General features: G+C 36.8%; 2 protein-coding genes and 1 pseudogene across 2 annotated transcripts in view; 2 read left to right on the plus strand and 1 right to left on the minus strand.

Moving 5' to 3' along the window:
- LOC137390681 (GON-4-like protein) overlaps window positions 1-25,882 on the plus strand; it is a 45,086-nt gene that overhangs the window by 13,656 nt on the left and 5,548 nt on the right. Inside the window, exons 13-26 of the mRNA XM_068077005.1 lie at window positions 911-1,015; window positions 2,066-2,247; window positions 3,904-4,060; window positions 7,132-7,251; window positions 7,468-8,452; window positions 11,374-11,487; window positions 12,037-12,198; window positions 13,888-13,972; window positions 15,263-15,332; window positions 15,988-16,125; window positions 21,087-21,248; window positions 24,111-24,286; window positions 24,810-24,882; window positions 25,208-25,333. Of these exons, the coding sequence (XP_067933106.1) occupies window positions 911-1,015; window positions 2,066-2,247; window positions 3,904-4,060; window positions 7,132-7,251; window positions 7,468-8,452; window positions 11,374-11,487; window positions 12,037-12,198; window positions 13,888-13,972; window positions 15,263-15,332; window positions 15,988-16,125; window positions 21,087-21,248; window positions 24,111-24,286; window positions 24,810-24,882; window positions 25,208-25,333 (2,655 nt within the window). The remainder of the gene's footprint in view (window positions 1-910; window positions 1,016-2,065; window positions 2,248-3,903; window positions 4,061-7,131; window positions 7,252-7,467; window positions 8,453-11,373; window positions 11,488-12,036; window positions 12,199-13,887; window positions 13,973-15,262; window positions 15,333-15,987; window positions 16,126-21,086; window positions 21,249-24,110; window positions 24,287-24,809; window positions 24,883-25,207; window positions 25,334-25,882) is intronic.
- On the plus strand, window positions 154-736 carry LOC137392195 (uncharacterized; annotated as a pseudogene).
- Window positions 18,220-20,437, minus strand: LOC137392198 (galanin receptor 2a-like). The gene is made up of 2 exons (XM_068078845.1): window positions 20,399-20,437; window positions 18,220-19,197 (listed from the first exon to the last, which is right to left on the minus strand). The coding sequence occupies exons 1-2, from the start codon at window positions 20,435-20,437 to the stop codon at window positions 18,220-18,222; spliced, it is 1,017 nt and encodes a 338-aa protein (XP_067934946.1).

Here is a 25,882-nt window from a genome sequence, read left to right on the forward strand (position 1 = left end):
TATATTTTACATTATTTAATTTGGCTCTAATCAGTGTGTCAGGTACTGATAGCTGTGATTTCTTTCAGGATTTGTGATTGCTAGCGCTTGGAGACATATTGTATTGGAGGTCATATTGTATGGGAGATCATATTCTAAGGGAGGTCATATTTTATGGGAAGGTCATATTCTATAGGAGGTCATATTCTATGGGAGGTCATATTCTGTGAGAGGTCATATTCTATGGGAGGTCATATTCTATGGGAGGTCATATTCTATAGGAAGTCATATTCTATGGGAGGTCATATTCTATGAGCGGTCATGTTCTATGGGAGGTCATATTTTATGGGAGGTCATATTCTATGAGAAGTCATATTCTATGGGAGGTAATATTCTATAGGAGGTCATATTCTATTAGAGGTCATATTCTATAGGATGTCATATTCTATAGGATGTCATATTCTATAGGAAGTCATATTCTATGGGAGGTCATATTCTATGAGCGGTCATATTCTATGAGAGGTCATATTTTATGGGAGGTCATATTCTATGAGAAGTCATATTCTATGGGAGGTAATATTCTATAGGAGGTCATATTCTATAGGAGGTCATATTCTATGGGAGGTCATATTCTCTGAGAGGTCTTATTCTATAGGAGGTCATATTCTATGGGAGGTCATATTCACTGAGAGGTCATATTCTATAGGAGGTCATATTCTATGGGAGGTCATATTCTATTGGGGGTCATATTCTCTGAGAGGTCATATTTGATCAGATTATAAAAATGTCTAGATTTTTAGATGTCTAGATTTATGGAAATTGCAGCGTGCCACCATCCAAGTAAATCTTGTATGTAATATTCCAGCATGCATGTGTGCGTGTTATTGAATGTTATTCATGTATGCACATGTAATGTTTCCTGCCCTTGTAGAATGAATTGAGTATATTTGCCTCTACAAGTAGATCAGGAGTTCTTAGTACCTTCAATGTGGTTAACTTGCAACAGGCGCTGGGTTTACTCGCCAGCTATCATCAGGTGAGGGTATTACAGAGCACCCCTCGATCAATGGCACTTTTGCCTAGAATAAGTCAAACCTTCTAGCTTTTACCTTGAAGTATTGTCTTGATATCTGTTGAAAATAGGACCATTGAATAACTTTGGTGGATTGACGGTAGATTCGAATCAACTCTGAGTGAACTCACACATTTATTACTAAGTTGGTTTAGATGGAGGTTAATGTTTTGCTAGACGCCAATACCCTATAAATATATACATACTAGCTGAATGCCTGAGGTTGCATGGGTAATAAAATAGTTTTTGCATAAAAAATGTATTTGAAATTGTTGTCAAGTTTCTTTACCCAATGAATTTGAGTAACTTAAGCTAGTTAATCTTACTATAATAAGAGCTGTTATTATAATTTACGGTGTACGCCATCGTTAGGAACAAAGATTGGGTTTTGCTCTTTAAGCGTACAAGATGAAGCGTATTTCAACCAATCGGCATTTAAGATTGGCTGGTGTAATAAGTATGCTGTGCACAATTATTCTATTGTATAAAAATTTAGTTGCATGACCTAGTAGTTTAGTATGCCTGTTTATAGACCTGTAGGTAGACCTGTAGGTACTGAGTTCAAATCTCGTTACAATGTTCTTCGTTTCATTTTTTGTTCCTAAAACTTAATCGTTGTAACTGGACACATCAACAGATAAACGATAAACGCTGAGATTTATATATATGTAGATGCTGTATGCTACATACTGTAATAGAATAGGGTATGTAGATGCTGTATGCTACATACTGTAATAGAATAGGGTATGTAGATGCTGTATGCTACATACTGTAATAGAATAGGGTATGTAGATGCTGTATGCTACATACTGTAATAGAATAGGGTATGTAGATGCTGTATGCTACATACTGTAATAGAATAGGGTATGTAGATGCTGTATGCTACATACTGTAATAGAATAGGGTATGTAGATGCTGTATGCTACATACTCTAATAGAATAGGGTATGTAGATGCTGTATGCTACATACTGTAATAGAATAGGGTATGTAGATTTGCTGTTTCTTTCTGGAAGGATGAAACAAAAATAGCGGAGGATAAAATGGAAGTGGTGGAGGCTAAAACGAATCTCACTTTACAGCAGAAAAGTGCTCTTGCTCTTTCTCCTGTGTTCATGTACCCTGAAATACTTCCGGAGCACCCTTTCCAAACAGCCATTTCTCACACTCGGGTGAAGTTCCACCATGCTGAAGATGTGTAAGTACTGCATTCTAAATAGTGAAATCATCTGGTAGTGAGTAGTACAGCAATCATTCTATTGAATATAATCACATTCTTACTAGGTATCAAAGCATTCTACTAGGTGTCACACCACTCTACTAGGTGTCACACCACTCTACTAGTTGTCACACCACTCTACTAGTTGTCACAACACTCTACTAGGTGTCACAACACTCTACTAGGTGTCACACCACTCTACTAGGTGTCACACCGCTCTACTAGTTGTCACACCACTCTACTAGTTGTCACAACTCTCTACTAGGTGTCACAACACTCTACTAGTTGTCACAACACTTTACTAGGTGTCACACCACTCTACTAGGTGTCACACCACTCTACTAGTTGTCACACCACTCTACTAGTTGTCACAACACTCTACTAGGTGTCACAACACTCTACTAGTTGTCACAACACTTTACTAGTTGTCACACCACTCTACTAGTTGTCACAACACTCTACTAGTTGTCACAACACTCTACTAGTTGTCACACCACTCTACTAGTTGTCACAACACTCTACTAGTTGTCACAACACTCTACTAGTTGTCACAACACTCTACTAGTTGTCAGACCACTCTACTAGGTGTCACAACACTCTACTAGTTGTCACACCACTCTACTAGGTGTCACAACACTCTATTAGGTGCCACACCATTTTACTAGGTGCCACAACACTTTACTAGGTGTCACAACACTCTACTAGGTGTCACACCATTTTACTAGTTGTCACAACACTCTACTAGGTGCCACAACACTTTACTAGGTGTCACAACACTCTACTAGGTGCCACACCATTTTAATAGTTGTCACAACACTCTACTGGGTGTCACAACACTACTAGGTGTCACAAAACTCTACTAGCTGTCACAATATTCAACTTGATGTGACTATATTCAACTCGATGTCACCACATTCAACAAGGTGTCACAATATTCTGCTGTGTGTCACAACATTTTGTTACGTGTCACCATGTACTGCCAGTTTTTTTAGCTTATTACTAAATGTCATCTATCTCGCTGCTCTCTAGAGCATGTTCTCATACACATATGCTATCAAGTGTCATTATGGTTTGGTTAATAGATCTTTAAATGACACATTATACTATTGAGTCTCATCATGACCCTGAAGTTACGAAATGTCATCATTACTCTCATCATTACTCTCATCATTACTCTCATCATTACTCTCATCACTACTCTCATCATTACTCTCATCACTACTCTCATCACTACTCTCATCACTACTCTCATCATTACTCTCATCACTACTCTCATCATTACTCTCATCATTACTCTCATCATTACTCTCATCACTACTCTCATCACTACTCTCATCACTACTCTCATCACTACTCTCATCATTACTCTCATCATTACTCTCATCATTACTCTCATCATTACTATCATCATTACTCTCATCATTACTCTCATCATTATAACCCATTGCAAGAATATAAAATACTATCTTTTGGAAATTGCCAGCAATACTGTGTACCTGTGCTATTCATTATTTGGGTATTGACACGCTCTTTTTAATACCTTTAGAATTATATGTATAATCCTAACTTCTATATGTAAAAACAAGAATTTGTGGTGTAAACAATTTGTGTAACAACGCTCATGTTTTCTGCTAGATTGATATGCATGGGGCTAGATGAATTTCAATCAAAGGGAAGTGCTGCCATCGATTTGCTGCAAAAGCACATGCTGACAATCCACTCTAGTAAAAGTATTCGGCAGCACATACACAATGAATGCAAGAAGGAGAAGGCTCACAAGACAACTATTGGTGTGAGTAGGATTGGCAAGAAACATATGTATGCATTGTAGTGGCTGGTGTGAGTAGTAGCAGCAGCTGTTAGTTGTACTGGCAGGTGTGAGTTGTAGGGCAGGTGTGAGTTGTCATGGCAAGTGTGAGTAGTAGTGGCAGGTGTGAGTAGTCATGGTAAATGTGAGTTATCTTGGTAAGTGTGAGTAGTAGTGGCAGGTGTGAGTTGTAATGGTGGGTGTGAGTTGTAATGCCAGGTGTGAGTTGTAGTGGCAGGTGTGAGTTGTAATGGCAGGTGTTAGGAATAGTGGCAGGCACGGCGCAACAGTTATTTCAGTTATTTTCTTGACGTAGCGACCACATGACAAATACTTCATCATTCTAGATCCTTTATTTTGTGAAGGATTTGGTTACCGTAAGTTCTTATGCTCAAGCCGCGCGGCCTGTCGTTGGGCGCGGCTTCTGGTTCAAGGTCATAGGCCACGGCTAAAGCCAAGTTTTTAAAACTTATGTGGGGCTCAGGGCGGCTTCTCGATAAATGCGGTCTCCGCTCAGTTCCGCGCTATAACCATAGAATCGCAGTCATGATACACTTTTATGTACGGGGTTTTGGCGACCTACTCGTTTATTTTCAAGGTCATGTTTATGGAATACTTTAGAATAAAGAAGAATTTATCGCTCATGTTTAATTCACCACAGTCATAGGTAATTAACACCTTTTCATTCTTGACCGGCATCTTTCCATAAACATGAAGCCCTTTAACAGTGCAATAACAATCTAGCTGAGACATGGCAAGTAAGTTATTGATGCAAGGGTTTAGGAATTTTAATTCGAACTTGGAAGTAAACGAAAATTCTTTTCATGTGTACTGATGTAGCCTGGTTTCTTATTCAAGAGGACGGGGGTATAGCGAAACCCGTCTTAACACTCACTCTTGAAGGGGGTCGAGGGCGACAAAACCTCAGTCATTAGCTGCGGTCTGTGGGCATACGCGGCTTGTTGGAGGATTTTTTTTTTTCGTGAGTTTTCTGTTTCTGAGCACAAGCCGCGCGGCTTGAGCATGAGGACTTACGGTATAGATATAAATCTTGATAACTCTCTAAAGCTATCAAAAATTCGCCAACAATTGCTTTTCATTTATCTCTTCTATTCTGGTTTTCTATATTATACAGTAAAGGTGAAAATAAGACGACCTCTAGTCATGCATCTAGTTCGTCTGACAGAGCAGTTACTGATTGTACATTCTATACTGATTATCTGTTCCATATTTGTTACTAAGCAAATAACTCTCAAAATTAATTTGTCATCAATGTTATTCATTATCACACTGCTAACTTTTGGGCATCACAAATTAGCAGCACTTTTTCAAAATTGTTGTTCTCAAGACTTCTGTTAATTGTTAGCTTATTTGACTTCTGAGAAAATGACTATTGTTTAATTTTATATAAGTATATAAACTTATTTGAATTTGACTATAAAAGTAATGTGCAAATATGGTCTGTGAACCTGACAATGCATGCAGTGCTTCTAGGGTTACAATAATATATGCGTTAGCCTTCTTGATATTAGAGGGCATAAAGTTAGTGTCTAATAGTGTATTTTGAAAGTGCCGTTTTTTGCTTTAGGTTATAATTATAACATTATTTTATATGTAACCTATCGTACTACTGACTAATGCCTGTCCGTCTGTTTGGATGGCAGCCAATTAGTTCAGTTGGTTAGAGTGTCAGTCTGAAAGGTGAATGGCAAGAGTCGAAGCTCCATATTGGCCAAAATTTAGTAGTCTCAATAATTGCATACATGTACAGAATTTAGTGGTTGTGTGAAAGTTGACACATTTAAAACAACTACTGCTATTCTATGACACAAAAGGCTTTAACATCCATTCTGCAGTTTGTGATTTTTTACGATTTAAAATTGATTCAAAATTCACCTTTTGTTAACAATGAGTCTGTGAGTTCTCTTAAATGAATCTCAAATGAAGCTGATTTCAGATAGAAGGAATTACAATGGAAATTGTAATCTGTCCGAGTAGAACCACTCATTTCGATGAATCAAATACACATGTACAGAAATCATTTCCAATTCATCAACTACGAAGGCTTATGAATGGAGAGACTGTAAGCTATTATGTAAAATGACCAATCGTAATAATGGAAAGTACTTTACTTAATCCTTTCCGTTTTAATTTCAATTATAAAAATTGAAAATCACCAATTATTTTTTTATTATAATTAGTTTAAAATTTAACGATTTTTTTAGTTGTAATAAGTTATAATAATTAGTTAGTCTGCCAAAAATACATTCGCATTTTATAATAGTTAGCCAAACTAATTTATTGATAATATTTTACAGGCAAGAATTTTTCAATCGTTTACTGTTAATTGTTTACTGTCGTTTTGCTGTTTTAATCTCTGTACATCATTACCACTTACTAGCAACAATTATAATACTCTTACTACTAGTACCCGAGTAGTCCAGTGTGCTGTGAGAGATAGTTAAGTGTGCCGATAAAGCAAGGAGAATAACTATCAACACAATTATTTCAAAGTTTCAAGAAGTGGTTGGTTGGTGTTGGTGTTAGAGTGTCAGGGGTCTTGAGCTGGAAGTCAAGAGTTCGAATCCCATATGATGCAATCTTTTTCCAATCTCCAACCGTGGCTTTGGACAGACGGCTGTGGCTCTTGTTATAGTGATGATTATTTCACACTGTTTTGTACCACAATTATAAATTATTTTGTTTGATATTATAGTTAATTCGTTGTTGTTTTGTACCACAATTGTAAATTATTTTGTTTGATATTATAGTTAATTCATTGGGATCCAAAAAGACTTCATTTATTTTTCTAATGATTTGGATAACCTTGAACTCCCACATATCTGATTTTGTATAAGTTCAAAGCACAGCATCAAGATTAAATTTTTTAGTTGCTATGTTTGGTATTGAGGTAAACACTTCACGCGAGGGTCAAAGGTGAAAGGACATCGCAGGCTGAAGATACTTTCAAATCTTTAGCAAATTTTTTCTGGCAACATCCTATTCCTTTTTAAGCAAACACATTTTATTATAGCCATGTGGACGCTGTGTTTTAGAGATACAAAACTAGAGGTCTGATCCCTGGCAGTATTCGCGTGGCAAGATCTGTGATTCAAGAAATGGTGATTGCACCAATCGATCGCAAGTACCACCCACTCTATCCTACCTGGCTCAAGGTGTGTGATGTCTGTCTACATTACAGAATGCTGTCTCACTATGATGCCCTCAATCTCTCTAGTAAATTGTGTTTGTTGCAACTCTGCATATTTCTCCATAAAACCTTACAGTTATTTTTAGGGCACGTTCAGTGAGGAAGTCTCTAGAATTTTTATGTATTTGTAGCATATTGTGACATATTCTACTTCGGGCTGCAAAATGTTCATCTGTTTTAGAATATCACAAGGAAGGACCTGTACATGCGAGCCAATGCAAGAGCTCTCGAAGCCAAACAAGAGCTACCGCAAGCTGTTGCTGAATCCGTTAGTGGTAATTCTACATCAACTGCTGCGGTAGGGGTCGCTCTTGCTGCTGAAGGGGTTTCTGCGGCTGGCAATGCAGTCACTACTGCTACTGAAGTTTCTGCTGCCGTAGTGGTTACTTCTGCTACTAAAGAGGTTTCTGCTGCTGCTGTAGGGGTCACTCCTGCTGCTGTAGGGGTCACTCCTGCTGCTGTAGGGGCCACTCCTGCTGCTGAAGAAGTTTCTGCTGCTGCCATAGGGGTCACTCTTGCTACAGTAGAAGTCATTCTCGGTAAAGCAGTTAATTCTACTTCTGTCCCTATTTCCAAAGAGATCGCGACCATTAATAATCAAGTCACTCCTGCTGCAGAAGGAATCACTCCCATTCATGAAGAGGTCATTGCTGCTGATGAAATAGTCACTTCTAACTCTGAGCTGGCCAATCCTGTCGTTGAAGTGAACAATCCTTTTACCAATGAAATTGCATCAGCTGATAAAATTACTGCTGTCGACAAAGAGTTCACTTTTTCTCCCGAAAATGTTGTTACGTCGCCTAAGGGGTATGCAACAGCTCCATCCATAGTCGAGAATGCGCAAAAAGAGTGTAACACTGATGTCTCCTTTAGCCTCGCAGTTGGTCAAGCTGTCTCTGAATCAGAGTCTAGTATTATTGCACCAAGGCAATCTGTTGCACAGGCATTAAAGCCTCACTTCAATTCTGAACAAGAGGATAGAGAATCAAAGGCACCCTCAAGCATGCTCTCTATCCTTTCTAGCCTGAGCGAAGCTTATGTTCATGATGGTGAGAGCTCAAATGACTGCCCCAATCTTGCCAGTCCAAGCAAATTGAAAACCTCAGTGGAAACACCTAAGAAATGGAGAACTCTTGCTCCAATGCCTTCACTTCAGAAAACACCAGGTTTGTTTTGTGCAAAGTTAATCGAAACAAACAAAAGAATTTTGTGAACTTAAGGGACAATTTTTGTCAAAACTTTGCCCGCTCACCAAAAACAAAGCATTAACCTCATGGCAATATCTAACTACAGTGAAACATGGATAACCCGCCCTCGGATATATCGAACACATGGTTAACTCGAATGGATTTGCTTGGTCCGTTCCCACGCAATGATAAATGGCTTTATATAACTCGACCTCGGCACCGTTAACTCGAACAGTTTTTTTCCGAATTCACAAACGTGGTTTCCGTTCAATTTATTGCGAAGGAGTTTCCACTAGTCGCGGAGCTGAGACTACTCTGCTTTCTTAACGAAAGCGCTTTTTATACGCGTAGTGTGCATATAATTCCCCCCCCCCCCCCCCCCCCCCCCCCGTACCGTATAATGGAACCGAAAAAGAAATTGTATAAAAATGATTAATAGGGTCGCTAAGACGTTCGCTTAGTTACGGCCAAGCTATAAACGTTGGAAGGTATTAGCGATAAAAATTTAATAAAGATAGACACAGCATGCAAAAAACATATTGTAACAGTGATTATATGCGGATACATGAAGATAAAATGTCACAAATAGGCTCGTGGCTTGGCGTCCGCTACAACAGACATCCGCTTTACGATGGCATCACGCAAGCAAAGAAAAGCGTAGAAACCTTCTGACAAACTTAAAGTACTCGAGGAAATCGAAGCGGGACAAAAGCTATCAGCATTGTCAAAAAGAGAAAATCTTCCAAAAAGTACAGTGTCAACATGGATTAAACAAAAAGAAAGAATAAGATCGTTATGTGACCAAAATTCATCAAGGCTAAGAGATCGTTCAACGTCGCATGATGATTTGGATGGTGTATTATTGACTTGGTTTAGACAAGTGCGTAGTGAAGGCGTACCTATCGATGGGCCAATTTTGTTAGAAAAGGCTAACAAGTTTTTAAGGACTATAATAACTGTTTAAAATCTATTTCTACAATAAGTCACACTGTTGATCTTTGTCAAAAAAATACCTTGTCACAGACTACACTCGATAAGTTTTTTAAATGAAACAACTGATCAGATGTAAAGCATGCTTTTTTGCATTGGTCGTAAATGTTTACTTATGTCCAGTTTTAAAAATTATCAGAAAGAATAGATATTTTTCTATTGGGCTGAGATTTGTTTGCAGTTTTAGGTGATGTGATTGACAAGACGTTTTAAGATTAAAATTGGCAAAATTGATCTCGAGTAAAACACTCTGAAGAAAAAATGTCTTCTGAGCGTTTTAACCGCGATTAGGTTTTGCCAATTTTAATCTGAAAAAGTTCTGGCAGTCACATCACCTAAAACAACACACAAATCTCAAGTGTATAAAAATATCTATACTTTCTGATAAATACTTTAAAACTCTACATCAGATGCCCTTTAACTTAGAACAAACAACCTATACTTTAGTTTTATATATACATGTAGTTTGTATATGTATCTACTGATAAATACATTCACTTGTGACTGTGCTCTGATAACTTGAACGCTCTGATAACTCAAACACTTTCACTCGGTCCCGTGAAGTTTGAGTTATCCATGTTTCACTGTATCTTGTCAGAGTCATCTGAGAGTTTTATCGAAATTGGTCTGTAAATTTTTTCATTTTTTCAGATTTTTGCTACTATGCTGTAAAGCGTCCTATGACTAATCAATTCAATACAGCTACATTCTATGCCAGCTAATATTAACTTACACGGATGAACTTGGGGATCTGATCGCTTTTCACTTTCAATTTATAAAATGAGCGTTTATTCATTCGCTTTCTGTAGAATTATGTTGACTGAAGTTCCTCAATGTAAATCTACATGCGATAATAAGTGCAATGGTTTTTTTATACTACCTCAAAGAATTGTCTTCTCTTGTGCTAGAATAATTATTTTTACCGGTATAACTAGCTTTATCTATATCATTAGTTTTGCATTCATATAACTGTTTAATTTAATAGCTAAAAATTCTCTGATTCATTGAAAAACTTCAAATTCTGTGCACACTGCTGCACAACAACATGTTGACACAAATTTTTTCGGTTTGTGGCAAAATATTTATTATTTTGCCATGTTGTTGTAAGGATGATAGTGGCCAGTGGGTAAGTATTTAATGTTGAAGTTAGTTTCATTATTTTTTTCATGCAAAATATGACATCACGGTCATAATTTCATTCTTAATTACCAATAAGAAAATTAAAGTAGAATTATAGATTAAAAATACTGGCAACATTAAATTCTTTCCTTATGTTGAACATTTCTATCTTGTTTGATCTTGTCATTTACCATAAAATAGCCACAGACTAATCCAGCAATGTTGTGAGTTATCTCCTCTTGCTTAGCTGTTCCATGATGTAAGATTTTAAACTAGCAGTTCAAATTGATTCGTGGTAACCGAGTGATTGACCGTCCTGGCTGTCCCATCGCCTGTTATGCTCCACTATCAATGGCTGGATGCGCCTACCGGTAACTTGCTCATCATGTGAAGTTTATTCTAACAACTTTTGTATTCTTTGCTCTCAACTCAGTAAACAAAAATTATTGTACACATTCCTATCTCTAAATAGTGACAGCTGTTGCTTGTTTTTTATCTCGAGAAGAAGGAATGAGTAAAAGACGTTGTCTGATGACGGATAACAGCTAGTTTTTTTCATGCTCATCTTTGCTATATAAAGATATCGATGGCTTTTTTATCTATCCTCGCTGGTTGTTCTGTTATTATTGGTAGTCAAGCAGCAAAGCAGGGTTTGTAAACCTAGGGATAAACACTACTGTATACAAGTAGGCTGTAAATCACAATCAATCTTCTCCATGTTGTTGTTCTGAGCTATTTCTCTCTTTATTGTTATATATTGTAATGTGAATTACAAATAGATATATATTTAGAGAAAGAGTATGTACCGCTGGATCCTAATTGGAAAATGAGGCATCGTAGTCCTCGGCATAAGGAACTGCGTTCTAAGGTCCAAGCTATCGTGCCAAAATCTTTTGTACCTACAGGTGAGAAGGAAATAGTTTGTTCCTGCTGTCCTTTGTTCATAGACTATATGCAACGTAGTCTTGAGCTATCAATGGTAGGAATGTGTGAGTAATAAGTTAATGTCTTGCATGTTTTATTAAATAATTGTTATGATATACTGTCTTAATCATAGAGAAACCAGAGGTTTGTTATTATTGAACACTAGTACTCTGACCGTCTGATGCATTGTTCGAGATCATCAGGGGTAATAAGTATGTACACAGTTGTTCCAAAATGGAGCAAGGTGGTTGAGTGGTGTAGTTGGTTAAATTCCTGTGGAATGTATTTTTATCCTAACCTCTAAGCATGGCTTCGGACAGACAGACAGATGGATGGATAGACGGACACGGTTCTTATTATAGTAAAGATTACATCGTGTCAAGTGGCAGACAGCTGTTGCTATTGTTATGACTATATTTATGTCAACGAATAAGTGGTATACTGCAGGTTATGATCATTAGTTGGTCTAGAGTGCTCTCTGTTATTAGCCTTTAGTAATGGCACTGGTTACCTGCTAACTGCTGTTTTAGTCTACGTGCCTTCACCTACAAAGAAGGCAGCTAAAGCTATAAGTGAGAAAGCTCTCAGTCGGTCATCCCAGATAAGTAAATATATATCACCACTGAAAAGAAAGTCTGTCTACAGCCCAGTACAGGCGAGCAGCGAACTCCAGCCAGACAACCAATCAGCAGGTTACATCTAAACTGAACTATATACAGTAGACTTTGAAAACTTGTATCTATATGTTTATTCCTCTATGGCATTATTCTGTAGATATACATATATACTCAACAACAATGCTCTAAAAGTTCGTGCATTCTATAGTAGTACTTCATAGATCTGTATACTCTGTGGTAGTGTTCTAAATGTCTATGATTTACTTCATGGTAAAACTATGTATATCTAAATATATTCTACGATGGTACTCTAAAAGTTCGTAATTAACTCTATGAAAATACTTCATAGATCTATATACTCAATGGTAGGTCTCTAGACATGAATTAATGACTCTTTGTCAATCCTTCGTAGATTTCTATACTCTGTTGATGGGGCTCTAAATGTCTTTTATACATATATAACATTTAGTCATAGGCAGTGAGTAGCAAATACTGCATAACCTCCAAAAAGGGATAATACTCAATGTGCATCTGGTGGAGTGCAAGTGTAAGACCCGTGAGGCCTAGTGGGTCGTATTGGCCAATAGATTTCTTTGTCCCATTATGAGTGGTCAACTGCCATTGTGTCCCATTATGAGTGGTCGACTGCCATCGTGTCCCAATATGAGTGGTCGACTGCCATCGTGTCCCAATATGAGTGGTCGACTGCCATCGTGTCCCAATATGAGTGGTCGACTGCCATCGTGTCCCAATATGAGTGGTCGACTGCCATTGTGCAGATTTAATGACTTGCTTGTGGCTGCTCTGTATGTTGGATTGACAGTTAGAAGTCATGTACTATAAAACCTTTTTAACTCACAAATTACAGTCACAAGATGTTAGTTATCGTTACTATTACAGTCACAAGATGTTAGTTATCGTTACTATTACAGTCACAAGATGTTAGTTATCGTTACTATTACAGTCACAAGATGTTAGTTATCGTTACTATTACAGTCACAAGATGTTAGTTATCGTTACTATTACAGTCACAAGATGTTAGTTATCGTTACTATTACAGTCACAAGATGTTAGTTATCGTTACTATTACAGTCACAAGATGTTAGTTATTGTTACTATTACAGGCGCAAGATGTTAGTTATTGTTACTATTACAGTCACAAGATGTTAGTTATTGTTACTATTACAGTCACAAGATGTTAGTTATTGTTACTATTACAGTCACAAGATGTTAGTTATTGTTACTATTACAGGCGCAAAATGTTAGTTATTGTTACTATTACAGTCACAAGATGTTAGTTATTGTTACTATTACAGGCGCAAAATGTTAGTTATTGTTACTATTACAGTCACAAGATGTTAGTTATCGTTACTATTACAGTCACAAGATGTTAGTTATTGTTACTATTACAGTCACAAGATGTTAACTATTGTTACTATTACAGTCACAAGATGTTAACTATTGCTACTATTACACTCGCAAGATGTTAACTATTGGTACTATTACAGTGGCAAGATGTTAGTAGTACATATTGTGCGTATTTTCATGGTACGTATTGTATATTTATATATTTTATTGTATTGTTATACACTCATTACTCTTTTATATCTTTCTCAGCCTATAATATCAGCCTATATCTTTACTACATTAACTAGCCGTAATCTCTACATATCATGTAGTAGTCTGGTTTGGTTAGTAGCATCCAGTACCAGCAGTTGTTAATCCCCACAGGCTATAATATCGATCTAATTATTATTATTGTAGCTCCCGTGAAACGAGCAAAACCAAAGGCTAAGGCAGCTCCACCTTCCAATGATAATATGTTTCCTTCCTTACTCGAGTCTAGCAAGTAAGAAGTTTATGTATTCCATTGACCCTCAAAACACTGTTACAGTTGGGTGCTGCCTTGTTCATACTGTCTGCTTGGAATAGACTTAATATCGGGTTTAATATTGTGCAAAAGTTGAACTTGCTCTGTAAACATGGGAATAACCCTAAAAGTTGACTTGCAATAAAATCCACATTACAGTTGTTTGGTATCAAAAGGTTCACCATGTCTTACTCTGCTGTGTTGTAGGTGCAAAATATGTGGAATTGTGATTACAAGCTCTTGAAAGCTCAAAAACGAACAGTTAATCGCAGCCATCACGAAACCGACGTAGTTTGGAATCCCTTTATTTCGATGACATACTCAACTCGACTTGGTTATTGCTTTGACAAGTGCTATTATCACGTGAAATTATAGGCCAATACAAGGCTCAATATAAAACGTTTCGTAGCACTAGTTTATGACAAACACTTCGGGTTCTCCCGAAAAGCCCTTATCAAATATAGATGCTTGCTACTTTACAGTTTTGTTTCAGTTTGGTCTAATCATCTAGTCGTAATCTGATCATGTGACCCATACTTCCTGCCAAATAGCACAAACAATTTCTGCAGCATTTTTCGACTATCTCAGATGACCAACAGGCTTGTCATGTTTATCATAAGATGATATGCACTCCTTCGAGTTAAGATTAAAAAATTGAACGAATTTTTAGGGTAGGTTTTGAGATATCAGTACTCAGAGTGATAGCATTACAATGATGATAAAATAGGCGCTTAAGGACAATAGACATGGTTTTATTGAATGCGTGAAGTATATTTGTGAAAATATTTCGACGATTCAGGTTGTATGAAAGTGGAAGCAGAAGCCATCATGTTCACCAATGTCCCATATGAGCCGTTTTGGAAAAGGATTCCAACCTACGGCGTTTTCGTGATGGCTGTGATTAACTGTGCGTTTTTGAGCTTTAAAGAGCTTGTAATCACATTTCCACTTATTTTGCACCTACAACACAGCAGAGTAAGACATGGTGAATATTTATACCAAATAACTGTAAAGTGAATTTTGTTGCGAGCCAACCTTTAAATGTGTAGCCTTAGTGAACTTATCAAAGTATATTATTATATTTACACCTGTTATCAGTGTTGTAATGTGATAGCAGTGGCAGATATTGATAAGAGATATAGTATGGGGGTGTTTGAAAGACGTGCTGCACTATTTATGTTCTGATTTCACGTCATCTCCTCTGGTCTGTGTTTCATGTAAATATTGACTAGTGTATATTTCCTATAATTAGTATGCTTGTTGTTGCAGATCAAAGATTGCAAAGAAACACAATCACTGTGCGTCACTTGCCACTGACATCATTGAAAAGGACCCTCAGGTTTGTATTTGCACTGTGTTCTAGCCTGTTATCCCGGGATCTTTAATTATTTTCTCCCCAGCTCAACTTTTCATCAATCTAATGAAGACTACAGCAGATAATGTAAATAATGTACATACTGCTTCTCACTGCTGCCAGACAGGTTGTAACTGTAATTATGTATTGACCTTTGATCCACTCTTGATACATATGGCATTGCATCATCATGAGAAGAACTATTCCAAGGTTAGGTGGCCGTCATGTAGCATCACTGACCTTTAACAGTTTTTAGCTTTATTTCAGTAGCTTCTCTATTCCCACTTCTAGTCTGTTACCATCATACCATCACTGTTGTTCATCTTTTCTCTCTTTCTTCCAATACTTCCTATTATATTAGAAAACGTTTGCTCGTTGGATCACAGCCTTCACGGCACGAATCTGCGAACCTATTAAGTGTATATGTGAAAGCATTGTTTGTCGAGTCAAGTTGCTATTGCTAGAGAATATGGCTGGAGAAGATATGCTCTTACATGTATAACATTTTGTTACCACTAGTTTAGTAGTAAAGTTGTCTTCCCTTGCAATAGTGCCTAGACATCTGTCAGAATTTGCCGCTGGATGACTCTGGCTATGTATCCTCTACCGTATCTATACACCAGCTTATGACTGCTTGCAGCGGGTTGAGCGAGAGGAGAAGTTTTCAAGGTGTTATATTAACAAGGTCAGGGTCACTCTAGGAAAAAACTCTAATGAATACAACGCTTTTCTGGAGGCTCTCATCGCTTTTGGTAAACAAAAGAAAAACCCAGCTGTGGTAAGTTCATTAAGAAGGATGTCATTGTGTTTCATCAGCTTCCCAGAGTTTTAGTATTTGGGTATTTTAGTGTTTATGTCATATTTTTTAGTTTTATATTATAGCTTAGTATTATTATTATTTATTTTTAGTTATATACAGTCAAACATGGATAACTCGAACTTCACGGGACCGAGCAAAAGTGTTCGAATTATCAGAGCGTTCAAGTTATCAGAGCACTGTCACAAGTCCATGTATTTACTTATTTATTAGTAGATACATGTACATATACAAACTATAATATAAATCAAAAGCACAAATGGCTTGTTTCAAATTAAATGCTTCTAATGTAAAGTTTAAAACGTTTTTATCAAAAAGTATAGAGATTTTTCTATCACTTGAGATTGGTTTGTTGCTTGAGGTGATGTTATTGCCAGGACGTTTTTTAGATTGACATTGGCAAAACTTGATCGTTGTTGAAATGCTCAAAAGAGAAGACATCTTTTTCTTTTGAGCGTTTTACCCACGATCAATTTTGCCGATTTTTCTTGAAGTTTATGCAAAGATTACTTTACTTGGGATTCGTTAAGAGCAACACTCCGAGGCAGTTCAATTAAAAGTTTTACGAGGTTTTACGGTACATTGTATATCACTCACGCTTTTTGAATGGATACTTATTGAATGTACACACGTATTCTGTGTTTAGGTCAAACGATGAATAGTTTTTTTAGCTAAGACAACGTATACGTTTAATTACAACAATTTTTAAGACGTTTTAAACATTCAACATTCCGACGTTGATTCAACACGGAATCAACCTCGGAAAACTATTCATCACGGGCTAGCCGGGTCACGCACTCAAGGATTTTCGCCACGCACATACAAAACAAAAACAACATGCTGTTTTTGTTTTGTATGTGCGTGGCGAAAATCCTTGCGCGCGTGACCCGGCTAGCCCGTGCTATTCATCGTATAACAGTATAAATCAAATTTCACCAAACCTTTAGAAAAGTCGTTGACAAAAATATTTTGCCGATGATGGTAATAACGACGCTTATGAATTATGAAAAGATGAGGTTTACCTCTATGGCTTTGAATAAAGTGATTTTCTAAAGTGATAACAACCGTTTCGGTAGCCATTGGGCAAAAAACAGTTCGAATTAACAGTGTTGAGTTCGAGTTATCTATAGCAATTTATCATTAAGTGGGAACGGACCAAAGAAACTGTTCGAATTAACCATGTGTTCGAGCTATCCGTGGGCGAGTTTTCCATGTTTGACTGTATTTGGTCCACATACAAGCATATTGATACAAGATGATGTTAAACTACGTCTACAAATGTTAAAAGACTACAAAAAATATAAGACGAGGCTAAAAAAAGTCTCAGGGTCATTCAAGGCATGATATTAACAAGGTCAAGGTAACTTGAGATTCTATATTGATAAGGTACCAAAAATGCTATATTGACAGAGTTATGTAATGAAAATCTAATAAACATAGCACCTTTCTGGAAACGCATTGTTTTGTTGAGCAAAAACGACATAGCTGTGGTAATCATGGGTAGCTGTGGTAGGTATGGCCGCATCTACCGTTAGAAGTAATACAATTGTGCTGCAATTTGATTGGACCATAATTTTTTGGTTTGCTGGTTGACTTCATGTGTGTATTTGAAACATGAACAAAAACACTAATATATAAAAATATTAAAAAATGATAAAAAAGTTTAAAAATGAAACAGAAAATAAATGAAACATGCTTGAAAAGTGTCTGCCACACACACACTAAGATCTAGAATATACAAGAGATGTGCATAAATGGAGACTAAGATAGAAGCGTTTGGTGAAGTTATTGAAGATCTCAAGACATGTAAGACAAAATTGTAACAATGCTCCGTAAATGTATCAAGAACTGAAGCATGTTTAAGTCATGTTAATATAGACTGATATATTCTAGTGACTTAATAAAGTTTCTAGTATTTGTCTAATACGTTTGAAGAAGTTACATTAAGAAAAGAGGTTGAATGGAAATAAACAATCATTGTGTTTTGTGTGGGGATGATGCATATTTTGTTTTACTCATCCTGCTAGTTGGAATACTGGCAATGCTGCTGTAGCTTCAGTCAGCGATGCTGTTGCACTTACAGCCCAACATTACAAATAGCTGCTTGCGGAACCTGTTTCCCAAGATGCAATACAGAAAGAACTTAATGCTGTGATTGATATAAAGCAGAACCCTGGCAATCTGTCTGCACAGGATGTAAAGAGCCATGTCATTTGTTTGTGAGAGGTCAAAGTAGGGCGCACCCTGCCCGCGAAGTATGTCAAGGATGACTGCTGGGGCGGTGAGCAAAAGGAAAGTGCTCGTAGCACTGAGCAACATTATTGTCAGCTTTTGTGAGATGGTACCCTGTCGTTGTTCCGACTTCTTTCGCTGTTGAAAGTTGTTCGTCATTTTGCGTTTTCTCGCATTAGCTTTAGATAAGCTCACGATGATGATAATATTCATCACAAGCAAAAGAGTGAAGGGCAGAAAACTGTAGACAGTCGCATCTACCCATGGCCATATAAACTCATAGAAGTATCGATATTCTTGATCGCCTGTGCATATTTGACCGACATATGTTGTTGTAAAGAAGAAGTGCATATTTATTCCAGCACAGATAACTGCAACGACGGCTAAGACGCCGGCAGCACGCCCTCTGGTGGCATGCTTGTATGCTTTAAGAGAAGCTATAACAACTGCGGCTCTGTGCACGGTCATAGCTACCAAGGTCCACACGGCCACATCAAAGCTCCAGTATTGAAAAAAATTGACGGCTTTGCACGCTTCTGGACTATAGTTTAATAGGTCTACTTGAAAGACTTCAACAACCCACCTACGCAGGCAACCAATGAACATAACTGTTGTGTCAACAAGTGCAAGCGATGCCATGTAGAAGGCAGTTGATGAAGACCTCATTGGCCGTCTTACCATTACAGCAAAGCTTAACAAGTTTCCTATGCTTCCAAATACAAACAGAGTGAAGAGCACGTATTTGCCGATAATCGTTGAAGCTTTGTAACGAGAGTCACTGTGGACATTATTCCAGTATACCTGCCAATGGAGAATCTCATAGAGTTATATCCTTAATCTTTCATAACAGCAATTGGTATCAGAAATAGATGAACAAATGCTATGACCTAAATCAAACTGTATACCGAATATCAATTGTATACCAAATGTCAACTGTATACCGAATATCAACTGTATACTGAATATCAACTGTATACCGAATATCAACTGTATACCGAATATCAACTGTATACCGATAATCAACTGTATACCGAATATCAACTGTATGCTGAATATCAACTGTATACCGAATATCAACTGTATACTGAATATCAACTGTATACCGAATATCAACTGCATACCGAATATCAACTGCATACTAAATATCAGCTGTATACTGAATATCAACTGTATGCCGAATATCAACTGTATACCGAATATCAATTGTATACCGAATATCAACTGTATACCGAATATCAACTGTATACCGAATATTAACTGTATACCGAATATCAACTGTATACCGAATATCAACTGTATACCGAATATCAACTGTATACCGAATATCAACTGTATACCGAATATCAACTGCATACCGAATATCAACTGTATACCGAATATCAACTGTATACCGAATAGCAACTGTATACCGAATATCAACTGTATACCGAATATCAACTGTATACCGAATATCAACTGTATACCGAATATCAACTGTATACCGAATATCAACTGTATACCGAATATCAACTGTATACCGAATATCAACTGTATACCGAATATTAACTGTATACCGAATATCAACTGTATACCGAATATCAACTGTATACCGAATATCAACTGTATACCGAATATCAACTGCATACCGAATATCAACTGTATACCGAATATCAACTGTATACCGAATAGCAACTGTATACCGAATATCAACTGTATACCGAATATCAACTGTATACCGAATATCAACTGTATACCGAATATCAACCGTATACCGAATATCAACCGTACACCGAATATCAACCGTATACCGAATATCAACCGTATACAGAATATCAACCGTATACAGAATATCAACCGTATACCGAATATCAACCGTATACCGAATATCAACCGTATACCGAATACTAACCGTATACCGAATATCAAATGTATACCGAATATCAACTGTATACCGAATATCAAATGTATACTGAATATCAACTGTATCTCTAACAATCTTTTGTCATAAAAAGATGATTTTCACCTCATCTAGATCTTTTGTGGTTGCATTTCCTTCATCCATCACCTCTCTTTAGCTGATGATTTCAGCCAGGCCAGTATTTCCTTTTTATGATTTTAATGGATCTGCAGCCATATTAGAAAGTACATGTACATGGTACATCTAGCCCTTTGATATTGTACATACCCAGCTATTATAATGATCTCCTTGAATCACACAAAATAAAATAATGAAATAATACATCGGCCTGACCAAAGGTAAAAAATATGGAGCTGTCTTGCGTTTTCTACACGCAGAACAGTGTTGTGTTGGCCATTATTGCTGAAACAATATGGAAAATGTAATTTATGTAAATTAGCAAAGATAGAAAATTTCTTAGAGAGCATCTAGATGATGATCCTAAAGTTTTTAATGATCCTAAAACTTGTCCAATGCCCACCTCGACAATACCTAAAAAACAACTGATTACTTGTGTTACTGAATATTCTACTATTTAAGGAACAAAAAAGTTACATTTACAAAAGTGAAATCAGTCTGGCACATGGAGCATGATAACTATTATGGCTTATGAGAAATAGACCTCAACTACATGATCACAGGCTATCCTTCGTTATTAGCTATTGATACATATTCAGTTAATAACATTTAACATGATCATGGAATATATCCACTTATGCTTCTATGTATATTCCTATATTGCACATTTCGGTAGTTCTATGGGGAGTTAAGGGAAACTGTATTCAAAGATCAGCAAGAGCTTCTTCAGGGATTTGCTGCATTCCTGCTGCCTGCTCAGGCCTTAGCCTGTGGGGAACGCTGTTACAGAGACTGCATACAGTTTGAAAAAGCAAGGAGATTTTTACGCCGAATCGAGGTATGGTGGAGGTTGTTTTTGCTAATCATTACAGATATAACAGGTTTTGGTTCCATCAAAGCTCAAATTTCTATATTTGTACCAATAACTAAATCATAAAGCCATTTCTGATAAAACATAGAAACTTTATGCCAAGTTAATTTTAATTTATTTTCCTATCGTTAAGCAGTATATCCTTGCTCCATAATCTATATCTATAAAACTAAGTGTTTGCATTTTTGTCTTGTATGTATTCAGTGAATAGTAATTAGTCAAAATATGTTGACCGCGAAAAATATTGGTTAAAATATTTGTTAGGCCTTGTTTTTGGCATTGCATTGGTTCGGCATATCAAAGTTGTATTACTACTCTTTGTAAGGCAAAAATTATTTCCTTTTTAAAAGTTTGTTCTGGCAGGATACAAGCTAATTATTGAATTTTGTGTTTTGTTTTTCTTTCGAAAGGTTTTTAAAAGCCTTATATTCATTGCTTATTTTTATAACTTGTCTTTTAAATGACTATCAACGTCTGCTTGAGTTGACAAGAGGTGGTCGCTTCAATTGACTACACAACATTATCGATCTACTACAGTTAGGGATAATAGTTGATACCAATGATGTTCCCATGGTAAAAGATGATGCAGACCATATTATAGATGATCAATAATCAATTAACAATCGACCTACTACAATCAGTACTCATAAACAGTCTAGTATGCAGTATAATGGAAGTCTTGTGTGATTAATCTAAATGATGACTGTTAGTGTTTCTTTATCGCTGCCTCTGCAGCTATGCGTATAAACATCAATCAGTATTAGAACACAACATGCATTTCCTTAGATAGCAAATAAGAAAGCTCTACGTTGACTTGCCATTTGGTCAGTTTGGTTGGTTTTCCATCAATTTTCCACCCTCCTTCCTATTGATAGACCTTCTCGTGTTTATACGCTACACCAGGATATGCACGCATGCTAACTAATAAGTATTAGACTATGGTTCTAGGGCCAGCTCTGCTTCGAGTTGAATATACCATATCAGATATCTTATACTCCAGTACTGAGTAAATATTTGAACTTATCAAACAGTGTTTGTCTTTAAATTATCTATACATATCATGGTTGTGACATTTGCACTTGTATATTCCTTTTGACTTGCAACTACAAGCTAATTTTTTATATGATTCAATGAATGTATATAGTATCAGAAGAGAGCATGGTTGTACCGTAGTGTGTTAAGAATTATTCTAGCTCACTCAACATTTATGAGCGTTTAGTATCACAGTGTCAGCACTCCAGGCTTAGCAAGGTCTGTCAAATGTATTATCAAGTTGCAGTCTTGTGGTGGTAATGAGAATATTTTAGAAAACACATCTTTCTGTTCCCGTATTAGCACCAGTGAGTTAACCTATGAATATACATACTGAAGCTTGCCTAACAAGGTGCTGTTCAAATGGAATGGTTACGATAATGCCTCATGCAACAGCTAGTGGAGTTGTGGTATCTTTTTTGCTCTGGAACTCACCCTGAACAGTGTTGATAGGTCGGATGAGTGAAGCTGGTAGCTGCTTGGCTTCTTACCATATGAATTTTACGTTACAACAATTACAATATTTTGGTGAAACTTATCTACGCTACACGGTGCCTTGAAGGTATCATGGAGTTGTTCTCTCATCTTTTATCATTTTGGCTGTTGGATTGCTGTTGTGTATGGTATCAAAAGATTCACCATGTCGTACTCTTGTGTTGTAGGTGCAAAATATGTGGGAATGTGATTACAAGCTCTTGAAAGCTAAAAAAACAAACAGTTAATCGCAGCCACGCGAGACCGCCATAGTGTGGAATCTCTTTCCAAAACGGCTCAAATGGGACGTAGTTGTAGGAGATGGTTTCTGTTTACATTTTCATGCAAGCTCACTCGTCGAAATATTTTCACAAATATACTTCACGCATTCAATAAAACCATGTCTATTGTTCTTACGCGTCTATTTCATCGTCATTGTAATGCTGTCACTTTTAGCACTGATACCTTATAACATACCGTAAAAATTTGTTTAATTTTTTAACCTTAGCCCGAAAGAGTACATATCATTGTCTGATAATCATGATGAGCCTGTTGGTCACCTGTGATAATCGAAAAGTGCTGCAAAAATTATTTGCAACGTATTGGGTCCCATGATCAGATTACGACTTGACGACTAGATCAAGCCGGAACAAAACTGTAAAGTAGCGAGTATTTTATATTTGATACAGGGTCTTCGGTAAAACTTGAAGTGTTTGTCATAAACTAGTACTACGATAAGTTTTATATTGAGCTTTTTATTGGCCTTTCAATTCACGCGAGAACATCACGTGACAAGACGATAACCAAGTTTCGTTATTACATCAGAGAAATAAACAGATTCCAATCTACGGCGGCTTTTCGTTTTTGAGCTTTTAAGAGCTTGTAATCACATTTTCACATATTTGGCACCTGCAATACAACAGAGTATGACATGGTGAATCTTTTGATACCAAATAACTGTAATGTGAATTTTATTGCAAGTCAACCTTTAAAATTTTGTTCTGTGCCATTCTTTAAATATTTGCACTCACCCTTTATGATAATGTATAGTATTTTGGTCAGTTACTAAGTTATGCAGAAGTGTAAGAATCCGTGAGGTAGGTTTCGTAAGGTAACTATTTCAGTTTTGTTAAGTAAAGTTAATAAAACATCCACATGTAAGTTACCTTATATAGAATCATTAACAAAGAGAAATTTTTGTTAGCAACCTTACCGGGAAGCTATAATTTAGTCTTCAGGTTTCTGTGCATGCAATGGATGAGCTAAAGGCTTCTCATTCGCAGAGCCTCACGTACCAGCAAACTTAATATCACTTGTCTTTAGGTCTACTTTGGAGCTCGGTCTAAATTGTTCCTCAAACTAATGAAGCTGCTGAGAAGGTGTGATACATCTGAGCCAAAGGAAGAGTTGCGCACTATTATATGCAGTCTCTTGAAGCGACATACGACATTACTAGAGGAGTTCAATCAGTTCTTCGCAGATGCCGCTCCTCCCGAAAGGTTACCAGCTACGCTTGTTGTCTAAATAAAATATTTATGTGAAATAACATGTAGCCTCTCTCGCAAGGTTATCAGCTGCGTTATCTAAGATAAAGTTTGTAGGAGAGGGGATGTTTCTCTTAAAAAGTAACTAGCCTCTGTTGCTATCAAGGTAGACAATCATGAAGGAAGAGATTCTCTTCTATGTAAAAAGTGCCCAGCTTAATGAAATGTTCATAAGAGGGTGGCGACAGAATGCTGTATCAACTGTACTACTAGCGCAAATAAAGCAGGATTGCATTTTGACAGTTCAGCTGTCGGTATTAATTGTGTTTCTCCAAAGTTAGCAGTAGCTATCATTCCTCTTGTGCGTATATATGTATAAAGTGTATGTATAACCAGGAGCCCTTGTCTTGCTCAACTTGGCTTTACCAATTATTATTTTCATCTTAATATATTTTAAGTTATCCAGTTGATTAGTCCTACTTGTCGTGTATAACTCACATGTATGTATATTGATTGGTGGGAATTGTACCTATTGCAGGCACGAAGAAGACTATGAAGAAATGGACTTGACAGAGTACGACGAGGAAACTGTTATTGATGAGTTTGAGGAGGTTGGTCACCTTCATTATTATGTATTCTGATCACATTCTATGGCTGCGTGTGTGCTCTATGGAAATCTACAATGTATTAAGATCCCGGGACCTATAAGCTCAATTTTTCTAATTTTATGTTTCATGTATTTATCACAATAACATAAAAAATATATGTAATAATATATATAATATATGTAATTATAATATATGTAATCATGATATATGTAATACAAGAAATATTTATAAGATAAGATATTTTCACCTAAAGCGAGATGAGCCAGCATATCATGGTAGGATTGTCTCAAATAATTACCTTATTATTCTCGAGCTGTTTGTGTTTAAGATGGATGTACCTGAGGTGCCTATGAGTAATGCTACACTGGAGTGTACCTGTGATTGTCATGATGATACGGAGAGACAAAAGTCATATCAGCTGCGTAAGAAGCACTGTAAAGATTGTATGATTGCGGTATGACTTACTAGTACTAGAGCTTTGTTTGATTGAACTTATCACTTCAGTTTATCTAGTCACTAAAAAGGGTTTGGTAAGTAGATAATTCATCATGCAAATGATTAATAATTCGCAGGTTAATAGCTTCATATTGTCATCTATAGCTACCAAGTATCAACGCATGTTTCTTGGAAAAGTAGGTCTGAAGTATTTAAACCCAGTTTCGCTTTGATCGTGCAGAGCTTTCCATTTGTACTATTTTCAATTTATTCCTCTCCTCCGTCCACTCATTATACTTACGGATGACACAGCCCGTAGTCGGGCTGTGCTTTACATCTACAATTTTGAAAACAGATTTAAGTATTTTACCACTGTGTTAGTTGATGCTTGTTACAACAAGTAAGGTTCTTGTTGGTTCATAAACCAACATTCTTGTTCTTCATTGCATTGCCTTCTCTCACATGTAGATCTCACGCTGACTGTCTTCAATGATTCAAGTCTAGTTTACATTGCCGTTTATACCTAAGACAAATGAAGCAGATAGAAGCATTTAGTGGTCAAACATAT

This window comes from Watersipora subatra, chromosome 3 (assembly GCF_963576615.1).
Source record: "Watersipora subatra chromosome 3, tzWatSuba1.1, whole genome shotgun sequence".
NCBI lineage: Eukaryota > Metazoa > Bryozoa > Gymnolaemata > Cheilostomatida > Watersiporidae > Watersipora > Watersipora subatra.

What these genes read in the sequence shown, in the direction of transcription:
- LOC137392198 (XM_068078845.1), bottom strand. Translation starts at nt 20,437, where the DNA reads ATGGATGAAGGAAATGCAACCACAAAAGATCTAGATGAG. An exon ending in CCACAAAAGATCTAGATGAG is followed by an intron (nt 19,198 to 20,398) that starts GTGAAAATCATC and finishes CTCCATTGGCAG; the next exon opens with GTATACTGGAATAATGTCCA.